This window comes from Bubalus kerabau, chromosome 4 (genome assembly GCF_029407905.1).
Source record: "Bubalus kerabau isolate K-KA32 ecotype Philippines breed swamp buffalo chromosome 4, PCC_UOA_SB_1v2, whole genome shotgun sequence".
Classification (NCBI taxonomy): domain Eukaryota; kingdom Metazoa; phylum Chordata; class Mammalia; order Artiodactyla; family Bovidae; genus Bubalus; species Bubalus kerabau.
This window is the reverse complement of record NC_073627.1, coordinates 9566856-9586315: the sequence shown is the minus strand read 5'-3', so window position 1 is coordinate 9586315 and position 19460 is coordinate 9566856. Positions and strand designations below refer to the sequence as shown.

At 46.0% G+C, this 19460-nt stretch overlaps 1 protein-coding gene across 1 annotated transcript in view; it reads right to left on the bottom strand.

Moving 5' to 3' along the window:
• Positions 1 to 17435, bottom strand: part of SEC14L1 (SEC14 like lipid binding 1) — a 49618-nt gene extending 32183 nt beyond the window's left edge. The window contains exons 1-2 of the mRNA XM_055575238.1: positions 17313 to 17435; positions 14812 to 14904 (exon numbers count right to left, since the gene is read on the bottom strand). Coding sequence (XP_055431213.1) covers positions 14812 to 14874 — 63 coding nt within the window. The 5' untranslated portion in view covers positions 14875 to 14904; positions 17313 to 17435. The remainder of the gene's footprint in view (positions 1 to 14811; positions 14905 to 17312) is intronic.
• Positions 17436 to 19460: the final 2025 nt, after the last annotated feature.

Below are 19460 nucleotides of genomic sequence, written 5' to 3'. Positions count from 1 at the left end.
GCTGGTTTTAGAAAAAGCAGAGGAACCAGAGATCAAATTGTCAACATCCGCTGAATCATGGAAAAAGCAAGAGAGTTCCAGAAAAACATCTATTTCTGCTTTATTGACTATGCCAAAGCCTTTGACTGTGTGGATCACAATAAACTGCGGAAAAATCTGAAAGAGATGGGAATACCAGACCACCTGATCTGCCTCTTGAGAAATCTGTATGCAGGTCAGGAAGCAACAGTTAGAACTGGACATGGAACAATAGACTGGTTCCAAATAGGAAAAGGAGTACATCAAGGCTGTATATTGTCACCCTGTTTATTTAACTTCTATGCAGAGTACATCATGAGAAATGCTGGGCTGGAAGAAACACAAGCTGGAATCAAGATTGCCGGGAGAAATATCAATAACCTCAGATATGCAGATGACACCACCCTTATGGCAGAAAGTGAAGAGGAACTAAAAAAGCCTCTTGATGAAAGTGAAAGTGGAGAGTGAAAAAGTTGGCTTAAAGCTCAACATTCAGAAAACGAAGATCATGGCATTCAGTCCCATCACTTCATGGGAAATAGATGGGGAGACAGTGGAAACAGTGTCAGACTTTATTTTTCTGGGCTCCAAAATCACTGCAGATGGTGACTGCAGCCATGAAATTAAAAGACGCTTACTCCTTGGAAGGAAAAGTTATGACCAACCTAGATAGCATATTCAAAAGCAGAGACATTACTTTGCCAACAAAGGTTCGTCTAGTCAAGGCTATGGTTTTTCCTGTGGTCATGTATGGATGTGAGAGTTGGACTGTGAAGAAGGCTGAGTGCCGAAGAATTGATTCTTTTGAACTGTGGTGTTGGAGAAGACTCTTGAGAGTCCCTTGGACTGCAAGGAGATCCAACCAGTCCATTCTGAAGAAGATCAGCCCTGGGATTTCTTTGGAAGGAATGATGCTAAAGCTGAAACTCCAGTACTTTGGCCACCTCATGCGAAGGGTTGACTCATTGGAAAAGACTCTGATGCTGGCAGGGATTGGAGGCAAGAGGAGAAGGGGACAACAGAGGATGAGATGGCTGGATGGCATCACTGACTCGACAGACGTGAGTCTGAGTGAACTCCGGGAGTTGGTGATGGACAGGGAGACCTGGCGTGCTGCGATTCATGGGGTCGCAAAGAGTCGGACATGACTGAGCGACTGATCTGATCTGATCTGATCTGATACAACTAACAATCTCCAATGAAACAGACTTAAAAGTTTTAAGCTTTAAGTTCAAAACGTAGTACAGTTGATTTGAGGACTTCACAATCCATCATGAAAAAGAAACATGACCATGAGAACCATGACCATGAGAGTCGGACATGACTGAGCGACTGATCTGATCTGATCTGATTTGATACAACTAACAATCTCCAATGAAAAAGACTTAAAAGTTTTAAGCTTTAAGTTCAAAAGGTAGTATAGTTGATTTGAGGACTTCACAATCCATCATGAAAAAGAAACTTTACAGAAGGACATTTCCGCCCCCCCACCCCTGCCCCCACCATTCTCCCGCAGGGTGATGAAGCAGAGTGTCAATTTCCACAGCTCTAAGTCAGACGTGAAGTTGAAGACACTGCCATCCCAAGTTTCCACTCTTAGCCTCACCAGTCAATACTCAGTTAAAACAACTGTCAAAGAGCTATCATTCATGACCTACCGTGTGGAAGGGCTGCCCACTACCCCTGAGAACGGCTGAGCCAACAAGCCACTCAACTGAATGTTTATCCCCCTCTCCAACCTCTGGTTGGTTTCAACCTTGGTTGCATGTCAAACAAAACCCAATTTAAGGAGCTGATGGATCTGGAATTCATGAAAGTATAGCCAAACCTCTAACGCAAGAAAAATGGCTTTAGTAATCAAAAGATGGAAGTTTCCTTGGACCTTTAGTGTTGACCAGTTATTTTTCATTATAATGTTACTTAAATATGTACAAACTAGGCAAAAACTCATACCATTATAAAACTCAAACTAACACAATATACATTTAACGAGAAAGATGACAATTTGTTGAAGATGAAGTCCTCCTTCAACATGGGACTGAGCAGCAGGGCACAGCTGCTTTCAAACCTGGCAGGCCTGCACCAAGGCACGCCTTTGGAGATTCACCACTCCTACCACTTCTATTTAAGTCTCTATCTGTACAGCCCCCTGACTGCAGAGGAACTTAGCGTATACTTGGCTCAATCACATCATTTACATATTAATTCCACCTCTATTCTTTTTGTATTTGCTTTCAACCATTAAACCAGTATTGTCAGGCAAACAACCACAGTCAAAAAATGGGCCCAAGACCTCAAGAGACCTAATTTTCTTCAAGGACATATAGATGTGTGACAGGCACATAAACAGATGTTCAACATTGCTAATTATTAGAGAAATGCAAATTGGAACCACAATGACATCACCTCACACCAGTCAGAACTGGCCTTCATTAAAAAGTCTACAAATAACAAATGCTGGAGAGGGTGTGGAAAAAAGGAAACTTTCCCGCACCGTTGGTAGGAATGCAAGCCGGTGCAGCCACAGTGGAAAACAGGATGGAGGTTCCTTAAGAAACGAGAGTTGCCCTATGATCCAGCAAGCCCACTCCTGGGCAGGTATCTGGAGAAAACTATAATCTGAAAAGGTTCGTGCACTTCTAATGTTCATGGCAGCACTATTTACAGTAACCAAGACATGGAAGCAACCTAAATGTCCACCAACAGATGAAGGGATGAGGAAGATAATGGTATATTAAAGCAAAAAGCACAACATTAACCAATCCCAGTTAGAAAATTAAAGGATACTAGTCAGAAAACACAGAGGTACACATATCTTTAAGTAGATCTTTATACTTAAGATATCTGTCACTGTCAATAAATCTTGAAGGACAAATGTTTCACAGGCCACAATTACTCGAGCCCTAGGCAAACAAGAATGTCTGGAGTGTTATGAAGGGTTTCTCTTCTCTTAGTTTTTTAAATTTAAAAGTCAAGTGACTGATTCATGATCCAACAGAATCCAAAACATGCCAGGACTTTCCAAAACTATTTCTAATCCATAAAACTTTCTAATAGCAAACCGAGTATATGTGAGAATAAAAATAGCAGTTTTGCATATTCTTCTTCAAATGAAGTTGGATTTGGCAGAGCGCTGTTTCCCTTTTCCAGAGTGTAAAAAATGAGTCCGTGGACTTCAGAAGAGCATTTGGTGTTCCAGGGACTTGCAGCTGTCAGCTTTTATAGATGCCATGTGTTTGCCCACATAAAAGAATGTAATGAGCTATGGAAATATTATCCGGCCTCATGAACCAGAATAAAAGCGCCATCGTCAGAAGGCTGATAGCAGGAGTCGGTCTATGCATCAGGAAAATATCTATCAAGCACCGTTTATTAAACGCCTATTACACAAGTTGTGCCTCCCGGACCGTGAAGTGCTCGTTTCTGTTTTCTCTACCACATCCCTTCCTTTATGGTGGGAGCCCCCCGACAGTGCATCCCCCCAGCTCATCGATCTACACCTGCTCTCAGATGCTGTTCTTTCTTTGTTATGAACTAATGGCAAAGGCAACCGTGAGATGCAAACTAGAGCTGTATCTTGAACAGGTGGAACAAAATACAGCAGTTGAATTCAAAGATTAAAAAAAAATCTATAGAGATGTGCACTTATTTTTGGCTGACATAATAGTCAACTAGACTTTAAACAATAAACACAACAGCCAAAAAGTGGAAACAGCTCAACTGTCTACCGTTGAAAGAATGGATAAACAAACTGTAGTGTGTATACACACACACATATAAGATTATTCAACTTTAAAAAGGAAAAAAATTTTGACATGTTACAACATGAAGGAGCTGTGAGGACAATATGCTAAGTGAAATAAGCAAGTCACAGAAGGATAAATATTGTGTAATTTCTCTCATAAGAGGTACTTAGAATAGTCAAATCTATAGAGACAGAAAGTAGAGAGGGGTGGGGATGGGGAGTCAGTGTCTAATGGGGACAGAGTCTCCATCTGGGAAGATAAGAAAGTTCTGCAGATGAATGGTGGTGATGGTCATACAACCTGTGAATGTCCTGTAAGTGAAAGTGAAAGTCACTCAGTCGCGTCCGACTCTTTGCAACCCCATGGACTATACAGTCCATGGAATTCTCCAGACCAGAATACTAGAGTGGGTTGCCTTTCCCTTCTCCAGGTGATCTCCCCAACCCAGGGATCGAACCCAGGTCTCCCGTGCTGCAGGCGGATTCTTTACTGGCCGAGCCGCAAAAGGAAGCCCAAGCATACTAGAGTGTGTGGCCCATCCCGTCTCCAGGGGACCTTCCTGACCCAGGAATCGAACCAGGGTCTCCTGCATTGCAGGTGGATTCTTTACCAACTGAGCTATCAGGGAAGCCAAATTGTACACCTGGAAATAGTTAAAATGGTAAATCTTACGTATATTTTACCACATGAAAAAAAGAGTATAAATCTTTTTTTATACTCCACCTGAAAATGAGCAAGTAAAGCCACACAAATGATTCAGTTAAGACAGGCACATGCTTGTTAACAGAGTTTTGGTATCACTATATAAACTCGCAAAGAACAGTCTGGAGAAGCACATACAGCAAAGAGCCTCCTTTTAGTACACGCTAAATCCTTCTAGAGAGAGTATAATTAACGAGTCTCTATTACACAACCTGTTAGAAGAATCTATGCTTTCGAAGATTTTCAAGTAAGGAAAAGTTATAACTGAAACCAATTTTCTTTCTTCCTACTCCATTCGGTACACATCAAATTAAGGACATCCAAACCAGTGGTCCTCCAACCTGTGCAGGCATCAGAACCGGGGCTTGTGAAACCCAACTGCTGGGCCTGCCCCGGACATCCTGACGCAGCTGAGAGTAAGAATTTTGAACCGTCACAATTACATCCCAGACCAACTCTGTGTTAAATGAAATAAAGATACGATGTGTTTGGGGAAGAGCTTTCTAAACATTAATAGCATAAATACTGCAATACAACTATCTCTTAAATTTACTTCTTAAAATATATACCTTGCAGCTTTTAGTTCTGAACTTGGTTTTAAAGACAGATATAGGCGCTAAACCAGGCAAAGAAACACATTTTACCTACTGTTACAGACTAACTTACTCAATTAAGAAAAAGGGTCATGTAATAAGCAACCTCCAAGTTTAAAACTATAGAGACAGAAAAAAGAAAATCAGAATACCATTCTATCAGAGTCAAGAATTTTTAAATGAATTTTATGTTCTGTAGGAGAACCACAGAAAGGAAGTTTTTTGGTCGCAAAGAGTCAGACATGACTTAGTGACTGAACAAATTCATCACTATGGGAAAAAAGCCACTCAAACACTAAGTAAAACATAAACCAGGACACATTTTTCAGAAAACTACAGGAATTATAAGCTTCAGTTCACTGAACATAAACTCTATTTTACTCAAAACCAAACTGCATCCGATTCCTTCAAAACACAGTATACGTAGTAAATTCAACCAAAAGAATATGTTCCAATGTGACCTTTTGTTAAAATTTTCGCTCCCAGAAGCAGCAGTAATGGCAGAAGCGAGAGTGTGCATCTCAGGACTGGCTTATTCTTCAGACAAATCCATTTCTGAGGCTTCTCTGTAGGCTCGGGAGAAAAAGCAAAACATTCTGGTTCCCACCCTGAAGATGCTTGTGTGAAAGGAGAGGTGACAAGCTGCAGGGACCAGCCAGGCGACAGGGGCACAGCAGAGCACAGGGCGGGAACTCCTCCGAGCACTGACCTGACCGGAGAGGGAAGGACAGAGAAGGGCCCTCCAGCACGAAGTCAGCAACACACGCACACTTGGGGACGGCCAGTAACCCCAGAGACGCGACTGTGGAGCACGGGGGGTCTCGCCTGTGGAGACGAGGCTATGAGGAGGCTTAGAAGCCAGGACGGAGCCAAGGCTCTGAACTCATCTTGGAGGTGGGGTGCAGCCACTTGAGAATTTTAAACTAGCAAGCGATGCGGTCAGACGTCCAACTGGGAGACTCGGAGGCAGCAACCCTAAGAAAAAGCGAGTGGGGCAGACAGGGTTGGGATGCAGGGTCCAGAGGACGTGAAGGAAGCTGTGATGGAGGCTGAGCCCACACCATCAGAGGGGACGATTCAGACCCAAGTCAACAGACACCCTGGATGGGCAAAGGTCCGGCCATCACTGGGGTTGGAGGGGTGGGGGCTTTCAGGGGTGCCTGGGCTCTGGGTCTGAGGGTCGGCACATGGCGGTGGCATTCCTCAGAAGCAGCAGTTCAGAGGAAAGGCAGAGCTTTTCAGAGGAATTCTATTGTTTTTAACATGCTTGCGTGCATTCTGTTGGGTGTGCTCTTTGTGTGGGCACGAGGAAGGGTGGGTACTGTTCAGACCTACTAAGTCTGCCTCGGAATGGCCAGGTGGGGCTCTCCAAGCACGGAGCTGGCTAGACGCCTGGAAGCGCCTGTGTGTAGGCTGAGGGTGAGCCCTGAGAGCTTTGGTTTATAAACTGACAGTTGAAGCCACGGGTTTAGATGAGGCTGGCCAGGAAGGGAGGTCGGCTGAGAGAGCTGGATATTCATAATACAGCATTAACCACAAGTTAAAACTGTGACATCCAGAAAACACAAAACTAGTTGAATAACTAGGGGGTCTTGAAATAGCAAAACAAGTTATCATTAGAGGAAGAGCCCATCTGTACCCAAGGCAGCATGGAGGTGAGTCGAATAAGGAGAAAAGCAAGGGTGACCAGGGGGAGGGTCAGAGACCCAGGAGGAAGAGAACCACCGCCAGTCATCCAGTCAAACACGGGAGACATTTAGGAACCGGATGCTTATCACTCACTCAGATTCGCACTATGCATGTGAACAGTGCACTAGGAATATACGAATGCAAATCGTATATTGTAGGAGAGAGCTATGAAATAAACATGGCAGATTTGTGAATGGAAAAAGGATTCAGCACACATCACGATATATACAGCAATTATCTTACAGGGTGATTAATTGCATAAATCTACATACATACATACAAAGACTTTTCTTTAAAAAAACAACAACAAATAAAACAAGGCCAGTACTCTCAAGATCAACTGTACCTTTCAAGGGAATTGTTACTGCAATACATGCCTTCTGTTGTAACATGTAAAATTATCCCACTAGAAGTACATAAAACTGTTTTCACTCATACAGATTAAAAATCAAGAAAGATCAATGATCACACCTGCCCATCAAAAATTCTCTCCAGTGAATCTCTCTGGGCACTGCCCAAACCAGACTGACATCCCCATCCAGGGCTGTAAAGCAAGAAGCATAAACAAAGGACAGGCCAGGGTGCCTGGGACCCCTCCTTGCACCTCGGTGGTCCCCAAGCGCTTACCACGGACGCTACATAGGGAGCCTCTTAGTCAGATCTGCCAATAAATGAACTCCCTTCAACTGCTCTCTATAAACAGTAGGATCAACGAAGTGCGTTTGGAAAGACCCAGTTTAATTTGAAAAAAAAATGCTTTGCATCCTATTTGCAACTCAAAACTACAAAGGATAATCGCTGGCTTCAATATCTATCAGCAATATCAGCAAATGTTTAGACAAAGCTGCTAAAAAGTAGCTGAACTGACTGACTTGAGGTCTGTGACTCCTCCCGGTGCCAACTGGCCGTAATGAACAATTAAATCAGCAAAATGTTAAGGTAATTGAAAAGGACAAATGACCCAGTTTCTGTAACAAAGCGATGACACGAAAGGAAACAAAGGGAGAGGAGGATGTGAGGGAACAGAGGAGGCTGAAGAAATATAATAACTGAACGCTAAGGTTTATCTGAAGGAGGATCCAAAGAAGGTTAAAAAAAAAAAAAGACATTGTGTTAGCAGAGAAAGTCTGAACATGGATTTGGGACTGGATGATGTCAAGGAATTATTAGTCCTCTTCTCAGATGTGATAATGACACGGTGGTTACTTTTAAAAAGAAAAAGGTCCTGGCACTTCCCTGGTGGTCCAGTGTAGGGGACGTGGGTTCAATCCCCGAATGGGGAACTAAGATCCCACAAGTGCACCAGAACTAGAGAGAAGCCCAAGTGCCACAATGAGAGACTTCACGCAGCTAAAGACATATTTTTTTTTTTTTTAAAAAGTCTTTACAGTGCAAGGTATGTTTCAGGATGAATTAACAAGATGCCTGAAATCTGCTTTTTATATATACCAGCAGGAGGAAAGCGGAAAGAATAAACGAAACAAACCAGCAAAACGGTGATGCTTTCGGAGCTACGCCATGGGCAAGCCGGCATTCATCAAACTTTCCTTTCTACTTCTGCATACTTGGTTTCTAAAATACAAGGTTTATCCTTTTCTTTTTTTTTTTTTTCCTTGACAAAAACAGGCAAATCAAGAAGGCAAGGAGCTGAATCAGATCCTGCTTTATTTCTTGAAATAAGAACCACTACTGAACCACGGCTGTCTTCACTCTAGCACATTAAAAGTAATTCAGGAGGCATAACGTGTTGGGAGAGTGGGTTAAGGAGAAGAGAAAAAGCCTGGTTCTGCACAAAATAGTGTGTGAAGGAAGCACAATGATTGCTCATTGTCAAAGCTGAGTACATTTGACCACATTCCAGGTTTTACTAAACGGAACAGAATTTACACTATGGCATTCAAAAACTTGATAAATGAAAAGAGTACAATCTCCCTCACTATTAATAAACTGACCAGGATCCTTAATGTATCAACAGAAAAACTGGATTGTTTCTCTCCACTTCTAGACTGAACAAAACTTTTTAAGCTGGTGACCCCAAAATGAAGACTGCTTATTCCTTTGAGTAAAAATAAATTCTACTGCATACTAGGCTGACTGAAGATATACCTATACCTCCATTAATGAAAAAGATGTATTTCAATAACACACCTAATTGTCAGAAACTTGGAAAGCATAAAAGGCTCAGGGATAAAATCTAGGATTAGAGGCAGAGAACATGCTTCGAAAAGAAAAACAAAAGATGGAATTAAAGTATTTCATAACTAAAATAAAGGTACAAACCAAATACGCGTGGGACTCAGGTCAGAGGAAGAGAACAAAATCAGGAAGAGGGGTCGGGGGCTCCCAGTATCTTCGGGCAAGGAGGAGGGGCGGATGGGCACATGGGGCTTCATGGGGCAGCCACCTGCCTCGGAGCAAGAGGACAAAGCCAGATGGGCTCCAGCAGGACCAAGGAACAGCCCGGAAACGGCTGCACGGGGGTGGGGGGTGGGCTCTACCGCTCAGATTTCTGCGCACCTTGCCCTCACCCTAGAAAGAGCAGACTGGACTGCATTTGGTGTACACCCTGTTTAGACAGCGCTGCGACACACAAGCACACACCAGGGCCCCCCACGTCTCCCCAGCTGTCCTGATGCATAAACTGAATGGAAGAAGTAAGGTTTACATATATACAAAGGTCTATTTTAAAGAGACACATTCATAGTTCACATGTCAACAAGTGACTCTGCTAATTCATTTCACCTTGCATTTGGGCGTGGCACAGGGGCTGGCTTTCAGAAAGGGAGGGGGGAGGCCATGGATGTTTCCAGGTCCTGCTTCTCCCACTGGCACGTCTATGGTCTGCTTAGTTCTACAGACCTCCCAACAGTCTAACAAGTGACCAGCCTAGTCACCAGGTTACAGAGCAAGTCTGCGGCAGGGCCCCACTCTGTACCCAGAATCACAGCAAATCTTCTCCTTTCATCCTCTAAGTCTCGTAGGAAGATATGAGATATCTGAGGAAAGAGGAAAGGAAGGAAAAAAACCAGAGAACAAAACAAACCAAAGGAAAGCAAGAGAATGAGAGGAACAGAACCAATGCTGTTGTGGGAGCCACTGGTCAGCAAGCGCACGCTGAAAAAGAGAGCTTTTTGGTTGCTCAACCTGTAAAAGCATACCACTTAAACTACTACAGAATTTGTCAAATGGGTTCTGCGTAATTTATGATGGTGTTAAAAAAAAAAGCCAACTTCATCACAAAAGGGCTCTGCTTTTCCAGGAGGCATCGGTTAACTGAAGGCTCGCAGAATGCTACTTCTCTTCATGGAGAAAACACAGAGCCCTCATCTGAAGCAGATCACAGATCTGAGCTTCAACCGTCAGACCTAGCTCCCAAGTCCTCCCACGGAAAGATCAAGTGAGCAAATGGACACCAGCCGATCAAACATATCTGAGTGCCTACGTGTGCTTGGTACCAACACTGGAGGGAACCAGGGAAAAACACAGTCTCTGCCCTTGAGGAACATATACAATAGTTAGAGAGCAATACTCGGGCACCTTGGAGAATAAAAGAAACCACCTACCACCACCTGCCACTGACTGCACCATGAAGGAGGAGAGAAACACGAAGGGCTTCGTAGCTGCCATCAGGGCAAGGGGTGGGCCAGCTAAGATCAAGATTAGATGGGGTGAACATCTAAGGCAAGGAAGGAAGTGTCGAAAGGAAGCGGGTGGGGGGCGGAAAAGACACCGTGGCAAACAGGGACAGCACAGAATAGATGGAAACATTCACGCTGGGAAGTCGGCACAATTATGAGATAAGCTTGAACAGGGAAGGCAGGCTACGAAGGGCCTTGGAGAAAATGCAATGCGGTTTAGAACAGATGTGACTGATAAGAGCGATCACTTTCCCGAGGGCTGACAGGCGGAACCTGTGTCCAGCAGGAGGATGCAGGCCCAAAGGGAGGGGCGTGAGTGAGAAAGGACAACTCTGGGTCCCCCCCGAAAGCTGGACTGGAGGTGGCGCTCAGGAGAGGGAGGCAGACAGCTGTGACTCGAGGGCATCATCTAGAAGGTGCATCGGCTAGGGATCCACACGGCCAACAGGGTCTGGGAGCCCAGGACAGGGTGGAGAGAACAGGGGAACTCGGGGAGTGGACGTGAGCAGAGCTGTCGGGTGACAGGAAGCCCGTGGAGAAACAGGGCTTGGGATTGCCTGGCAGTCCAGTAGCTGAGATTCCATGCTCCCAACGGAGGAGGCCCAGGGTTCGATCCCTGGTCAAGGAACGGGATCCCACATGTGAATTCTAATAAGAGTTCACATGCCACAACTAAAGATCCTGCATGCTGCCAGGAAGCCCAGGCAGCCAAAGAAATTAATAAATACAACGGGGCTGCACAGGAGAGCAGCGGGGCCTCTGCCATCGCGTGTTCCAGCAGTCCAGGGGCAGCCGTCCCACTGAGAAACGCATCAGACACCGGTCCTTGCCTCCCCGCCGCCGTGGCCACAGAGGCATGGCTCCCGGGTCCTCCTCTCCCTCAGTCTCACCTGCACCCTGACCCCACTTTACACCGCACACTGACCTCTGCTCCATGGACTCACTCTCCTCTGCATCATTTGTGAAAGGCCAAGAAGGCCAGGAGGAAGGAAGCCGGACCTGAAAATGTTTACGCTCTGAAATCAGTGTTTTATCTCAGAACTTTCCAAATGAAACACTCAAATCCAAGCATCTCAGAACCACACCTGCCGCCCAAGTCCCTTCTCGGCGGTCACCTCACTAGGCCAGGGGAGGCCACAGATATACCAGCGGGTACAAGCGACCGGAATGTCCTTCACCGATTAAGCTCTCCTCCCACAGGTTGGGCAGAGCAGCCCAAGGAAACATTTCTGGTTGAGCCTGGAAAGGTCACTCTTCAAGGACAAGAACCCTCCCCAAACATTCCAGGATACACATTCTAATAAAAAGAACAGCAAACTCTACCCTAACTACCTGCAGAAGCTCTCTCTTCTCTGAGCCTCAGACTCCTCACCCTCAAAGGGGGCTCAGCCGGGGCGCTTCTCAACTCACCCAAGCACCAACCACTGTCTCTGGGCTCACATCTGACAACAGAACGCCCCTCAGAGGCCACAAATGCCTGCTCAACCACCTTCACTTCAGTTTTGCTTGTTTACCATTAACTCGTAGATGATTTTTTAATTCTATCAAGTATACTGACCCCAAAACAAATGGTAGATTGTCGTGAAATCAATCAAAACAATTAACTTACTTGATACCCACAGTGGACCTACTACTGACACAGGCACTTCCCACCTCATATTCTGGTAATTCTAAATTACAACAGAACTCCTGGTTAAGACAAACAGAGGCTTTAAGTGGACGGCATGACGTTTCCTTCCACGGTCGTCACAGGACCCTGTAACTCAGGACTTGGATCACCTGTGAATACCACAAACTGACCACCTGACGAACACTTCTGTCCGTATCACTCGCTGTGACTACTGAAGCACAGTCACTTTTGGAGGGTCTCAAAAATATTTCTGTTCAAATTATAGTTCTGTTCTTGCATTAACTGAATGTCTCTTTGGTCACTCTGAATAAACTGAAAAGAATATTTTAGAGAAACTCTTTTGTACTTCTGTTTTTCCTCAATAAGAGAAAAATCAAGCAAGGAAAACACTGCGGATTTTATGTCGTACAATTACAGTGAGAAAAGCACAAGGGACACCACAAAAATCACTAGACTGTACCTTCTAGTTTCTACCTAAATCTGGAGGGGAAGGGGTAATAGATTTCATTTTCAAATTAAAAAATAATTTCTTCCAAGTCAAAAAATTTTACTACTGCTTAAAACAGAAGCGAGTGAAAAACCAGTTAAGTTTAAAAGATTGAGGGGTGGCTGAGAAGTTCAATTTCAAATTCTTCTGTAAATCCCTGCATAAATGTGACAAGGCAAACTATAGCATTTTGAAAACCGTAAAGAAAGGAAAATGTGGAAGCTGAACATTAGGTAAGCAAAATACTTTTTTATTATCAAGTGTTTGCCTAAGAGACCTGCCTTTGCCTCAAATGATCAGGGTCGCAGCAATATTTAAAAATCGTTTGTAACATAAGAGAAAACGTAAGGCACCAGGTCCCATGCCTGTCCTCCACCCTGGAGCATCTTCCAGGCTCACTGTCCTCCACTGCCCCACACTAATCTCCTAGCACCACCAGCCCCTGCCAACCAGAAAGGGACAGGTGACCAAGCCCCACAAGGAATCCACAGGCCAGCCAGCATCCTGGGACCGGAGTGGGCAGCAGGGAGGATCAGATCAAGTATCTCTAGAATCTGAACCAGGAAATGCGAAAAGAATTGTTCACTTAGAAACTGAAAGAAGGCAACAAGAAATGCCACAAAGTCAAACTGGGGCCAGAGTTCTGACCAGCTGAAAAAGCATGTGAGCTGAAGCCACAGGAGAGGAAGGTAGGAGAGCGTGAAGCAGCCAGTGGCGAAGGGGTGAAGGGTGAAGTTCCGGGGACAACTGCTGCTGGGAACACCCTCCCTCCACCCAAGCCAGGTTCCTGGAGTTCAGCCCGTGCAGGCCCACATTCCTGGATTTCTGCACAATCCCATCACACACAGCATGTGTTCCAACAACAATATCCCCCCTCTCAGGCCACAGTGGATCTCTGCTCTTTATGACCAAACGACCCACCCAGCAAACAGGAAGCAAGCCTTCCTGGTAAGCCATTAACATAAAACACTGAACAGTCCTAGGACTGAAGGAAAACACAGAAGCAAATAATACCCACCCCCACCCCACACACACAAATCTCACACCTGGCAGAAAAGGGGCACCAGGGAGCTTTCTGAGGTAAAGGAGGGAATGGTTCTGCATCTTGACAGAGATTCATGTCACTCTCTGTCAACACTGATCAAACTGTAAACCTAATGTGATCATTTCACTGTCTGTAAATTACACCTCAATTTAAGAAACAGACGCCCTAAGTCTAAATTGTTCCCTTGAGAGGACTTGAGTTTTGTTTTCCAAAACTAAATTGATCTGGATAAATCTCACAAATGATGCTGAGCAGCCAGCCAGATGCAAAAACACTTGAGCTTTTGTACACAGAACAGACACAGAAATTCATCTCTGGTCAGAGTCAAAATAGGGGCTAACTACAAGGGACCAGGAGGAGCTGAGGGTCTCTCATTGGGCTGAAAGGCTCTGGTTCAGACTGGCACTTTCATCAGGGTGTATTTCACGAGCAAGGCGTCCTCCAGTCATACATTACACCTTAACGGTAACACAAAAGAGACAGGGGAGGAAAAGGAGTTGTTGTTGTTCAGTTGCTAAGTCGTGTCTGACTCTTAGCGAAAAGAACTGTTCACATAGAAACCGAAAGAATGCAGTAAGAAATGTCCCAAAGTCAAACTGGATCGAGAGCCAGGGTTCTGACCAGCTGAAAAAAGCACAGGAGCTGAAGCCAAGGGAAAGAATACCTTACAGTAATCTAAAAGAGATCGGAAAAAGTTTGTCTGGGGTTTTTTTTTGGCCTCTAATTAAATTACTATTTCAAGCCAATCTCTTTAGGTAAATAACAAAGAAAATTAAGACTTTTACTTTCCCCATTTGTGGAATTCTTATATGACTCAAGAATTTAATATTAGCGGAGGAAGCTCATTTCAGCATAGTCCTTAGAATCCTGGAAATTAAGCTCCATCCTTCAGTGTTCAGCTTCATATAGTGAACTCACCCTCAATCTAAATGAGCAGCAGAAGGAAAAAACCACTCTCTACATCCCTTTTCTACTTAAACAAACAAAAAAGGAGCAAAATCCAGAGGAAGAATTATTTAGTCACAATCCCACTTCTGTATTTTCAAAAGGAGAATTGACTGAAATTCACACACAACCCTGAGATGAATTAAAAAAAAAAAATGCAGATTTTGATTTTCAGAGACTTATAGTTTAAAAACAATTTCACAAACTTGCTAAAGTTCATATGCATAAAAACAGAATATGTAAAAGTGGAGCAACAGATAATCAAATTTGGACACCTAAGAAGATAAGATGCAAGAGAGAAAACTGAAAAGTACTTACAGCCATAATTAGTTCAAAGGGGTGTTTATACACCCTCACTGGTGACTGGTATTTTTGCACCATGATTGCAATAAAACAGCAATCCTTTCACACCTGCAAAACACAAACATTTGTGATAAATAACCATGATATGGAAAAAATTTGCATTTACACAACATACTACAGTCTTCCTTAGACTACAGTCTAAGGAACCTCAATAGATCACAATTCTATGCACACACAAGTCAAAAGATGATGCTTAATTATACAAGGGCAAGGGAAGGCAGGAAGACAGGAAGAAAAGGTGAAGAAAGTCCAAGTGGAGCGAGGGAAGGAGCGCTGGTCTGAGGGCTGGAGGACTCAATTACCTTACCAGCCTCACCGCCTCTCCTGGGGCCGCCCTGGGTGCTTTCCAGCAAGTGAAATGCCGAGATTCAATTATTCTAATAACCCATACAATTAGTTCTTGAATCATTTTCTCTTCAACTTCCATGAGAAGCCAAATAAAAATGGTGGCACTTTAAGATATTAAGCCCAGAACACACAAAAATACAAGTGGAAAAAAAAATACTACTGTGTCTTAAATTACGGGATACTCCTCAAAAGCTATTTTCAAAGGAAACTTGTCAATCTCCATTTTCTAACTACGCAGGCTACAACAACTTCAGGGATCAGTCTTCAAATGGCAGACACTTCAAGCCCTCGGGCTAGAGGCTCCACTGACTTTTTCAGCCTCAAAGAGCTGTAATATCAGGAAGCAATCAAGCCTCCTTTACCCGTCAAGAATCCTTCTGCCAGGGGCACATTCAGAGGCTGGCCTCAGCCTAAACTGGATTTTTCTGAAAAACATACTTTTATTTGGAGCCCTCTATGGGACTTGACTTTCCTATTTAAAAGGGAGGAAGAAAAATAAATCCAAAGAGCCTACCTGTCCTGCTTAGGATAATCATTAAGAAAGTTATTTTATGCTGAGTAAGATGAGAGGATATTCAAAACGGAATATCCTCAAGGAGCCTAAAGCCTAGCTGTAACAAAAGAAAAAATTACAAAGGTATATTTTATTTCATAAGATTCCTACCCATATTAATTACATTTAAAAAGATCTGGAACTTCCTCTGGTATGTTTCACATACCTCTCAGAAAGACCAGGTTCTGGCAGCAAACAGCTACATCTGGCAGTCTGAAAAACTGCTAAAGAGTAACTCGGGGCGACCTCAAGCAAGTCATTTGACTTTTCCGGGACTCAGATCCACCTCTGTGAAGTGAGGTTCAGGGTGAGATAACACTGTAAGACTTCCAGCTCTAAAATCAGGAATGAAGTGAAGTGGCTGGCTCAGTCGTGTTCTACTCTTTGCGACCCCATGGACTGTAGCCTACCACGCTCTTCCATCCATGGGATTTTCCAGGCAAGAGTACTGGAGTGGGTTGCCATTTCCTTCTTCCGTAAGATCTTCCTGACCCAGGGATCGAACCCGGGTCTCCCGCATTGTAGGCATATGCTTTACCGCCTGAGCCACTTCCGTCTGGGAAGTCTTAAAATCAGGAGACTCGGAGCCAAAACTCCTGAATCCACCACAATCAACTGGAATGCTGTCATTAATCTTGATTCTGGGACTGGCAGGTCCTGGTGCGCTGGGATAGAGTTCTGTTTAGTTTTGCCAACCTGATAGTGCTGGTACACAGCAGGAATTCGATAACCTTTCAAATTTTTAACTAGTAAAATTTAATTTTAGGGTATCTCCCACAGAAAGAGAGGATACTTACTGGGTATATAAAGGGGTTGTAGGGCCGGGGAGAGAATGTTTAAAAAAAAAAAAGAGGAATGCGCAGTTAAGACTCCCGTAACACCCATTCGGGATTCCACTGCCTGGCAGAACCCGAAGCGACTACGCTCAAGAACCTGGTAATTCCCGAGCTTCTGAACTGCCAGTTTCCAGCTTCGGATGCTCTGGTCTAAACCAACGTCCTACGTGGGAATCCGGAGTTACAACGGCCAAGCGGCACCGTGGACCAGGGCAGCCCTCTATTGCATGACAATTGGTGCTTTAAAATTAGCCAATGGCCGGACTCAACGAGTCCACCCCAAACAGGCTGGAGGGGCGGCCGGGCCCTCGGCTCCATCTGGCGGGGGGCGGGGGGCGGGGGGGGGCGTTCCCGACGCCGCGGTTTCTCGGGCCCCCAGTCCCAGGGAGACCCGGGGAGATGCACCACGGGGGCCGGCTGGGAACCCAAACTCCGCTTCCCCCAGGAAAAGGGGGTCTCCGGGGTGGGAAGATCGGAGGTGATGGGGGCGAGGAGGGGGCGACCCAATACTGTAGGAGCCTCACGGGGGTTGGGGGGGAAGACGGGGCGAAAGGAAGGCCCGCTCCCGACCCGTGCCGCGGAGCTGAGGCCAGCCGAGCCGAGCCGAGGGGCCGGGGAAAGGTGGGCTAGGCGGGGAGGCGGCCGCGAGAGCCCCGCGCCGCCCGCAGGGGCCGGGCCGGGGGGAGCGCTAGGAACCCGCCGCGGAGACGCGCGCCTACCTCTCGTCAGAAAAGCCGGGCCGGGGACGCGGGGCGACCGAGGGCGCTCATGCCGGCGGCTCCGTGGCGCCGTCGCCGTTCCACTGCCGGCCGGCCGCAGCTCCGCCGCCGGTTCCGGGGAGTGGGCCGGGCGGGGGGGGGGGGGGGGGGGCGGCGGGGGCGGGAGCGGGAGGGGCCCGGCGAGGCTCGAGTGGTTGTTACGGGTGACGGGGAGGGCGGGGCCGGGAGGCCGGAAGGGGAGCGCGTGCGCGAAGGCGGCCGAGGGGCGGAGGCGGGCGCGAGGACGGTTGCTAGGGAGGGGGGAGGGCTGACAACGGGGACCCAGCCGAACTGCGCAGGCGCCGACTCCAGGCTGGCGGACGTGGGCGGTGCTCCGAGCCGGTGTTCGCCCAGAGGCGCTGCGGGCCCAAGGCGCCTGGCCCCGCCCAGGGTTGCGTCAGGGGGCGTGTCTTTAGTAAGGGGCGGGGCCCGCGAGTAGCCCAGCGGAGGTGGCCGAAACAAACGAAAAAAAAAAACCGGCGGTGAGCCGAGACCCGCGGGAGTTCCGCTGACTTGAAACTGGGAAGTCTGCGAGGCATCAGAACAGCTGGGGCCTTCCGGCTTTGCCGGCGCCCACGGCCCTGGCTAGGCCCCCTGCCCGGAGGCCCTGCCCCTTGGTCAGATCGGCGCAGGAGCCTCTCCGAGCTTCCTCGTTTTTTGTTGACTTCTGCAGTGCCCTGACCACATTCTCGCCGAGTAATGCAGATGAGACAAATGCCAGGACTGGGGAGGGGCTGGGTGGGACCCAGCAGCATCTTGTCATCACGTCCAGGCTGTGCAATGGAACTAAGCCAAGCGGATCTGGCGTTTCAGCGACAGCTCCAACTTCGAAGCACAAGTGTGATACACACTGAGACCTTTGGGGGTTCTTAAGAAGAGCTAATGACTAGAGAGGGACAGCACGCACGTCCACCCACACAACAAGGCTGGTTTTATAGCCAACATACAGTTTCTCCATCAATGTCACTGTTGTTCCGTTCCCATTAGTCACCCTGGGTGGCTGTACATTTGACGCTGCCAGGGCAGAGCCCATTTTTGGAACTGTTTTAGAGTTCCCTTCAAGGCCAGTTTACCAGTCACACAAGAAAATCATTCATTACTTGATCACACCTTGTTTTTCAACTCAAACCATCATTTTCCAACATGATCACCTACCCTGCTTACTAGATTCATCTAGGAACTGGCTCTTGGCCTGTTTGTAAAAATCACATCCACGTTAAAAGATGCTGGGAGAAAGAGACAACCCAGTAAACAACAGCACTTATGAAATGGTCTCACCCCAGAATTGACCCCATCTGATAAGGCTCTAGATGCAACCACAAATTTACAGGAAATAGAGAACAGAGCAACATGTTAAATGACACCAAGGGGGAAATTATCAGCCAAGCATTCATCATGGGAAATGCTGCATGACAAATACATTGTTTATCAAAGTACAATGGAAAAAAACAGGATAAAGGCCACACTATACATCAAAAGAGACTGAGGAATTTACTAAGTCATACACTTATAATTTGTGTGCTTTGTATGTATATTTATACTTAAATGAAAATTTTTTTCACATATAAAATTACTTTCTTGAAAAATCCAAATTGTAGAAATCCTCACGTGGACTTCCGGTGGCCCAGTGGTTAAGAATCCACCTGCTAAAGCAAGGGACACAGGTTCCATCCCTGGTTGGGCTAGATCCCACAAGCCTGACCTAGATCACATGCCCATCCCTGAACCAGTCTTTTGATCCAGAGGGCTCAGTGTCCAGTTCTGGGTCACACAATCCCAACAGCGAAACCAGGGATAAGTCCCCAGTGAAACCTTGTGCATGTACAGTGACAGAAGGTGGTTTAAAAAAAGAAAAAAGATACATGAACAGTATCTTTAAGCAGTATCATCAAGATACATGAACAGATTCCCAAGGTGAATAGACTCGGGAAGGGAGCAACACTCTAGATGCATAAGGTATGGTGTGTTTGATTGTTTTAAAATCAGTTCCATTGTGCAGATATCCAAAATCTATAAGAAACAGCACTGAACACCACACTGCAGTCAAGCAGAGAGATCCAGTCCTTTTAACACACGTGCACGGAGTTCTTATTATGTGTCAGACTCTGG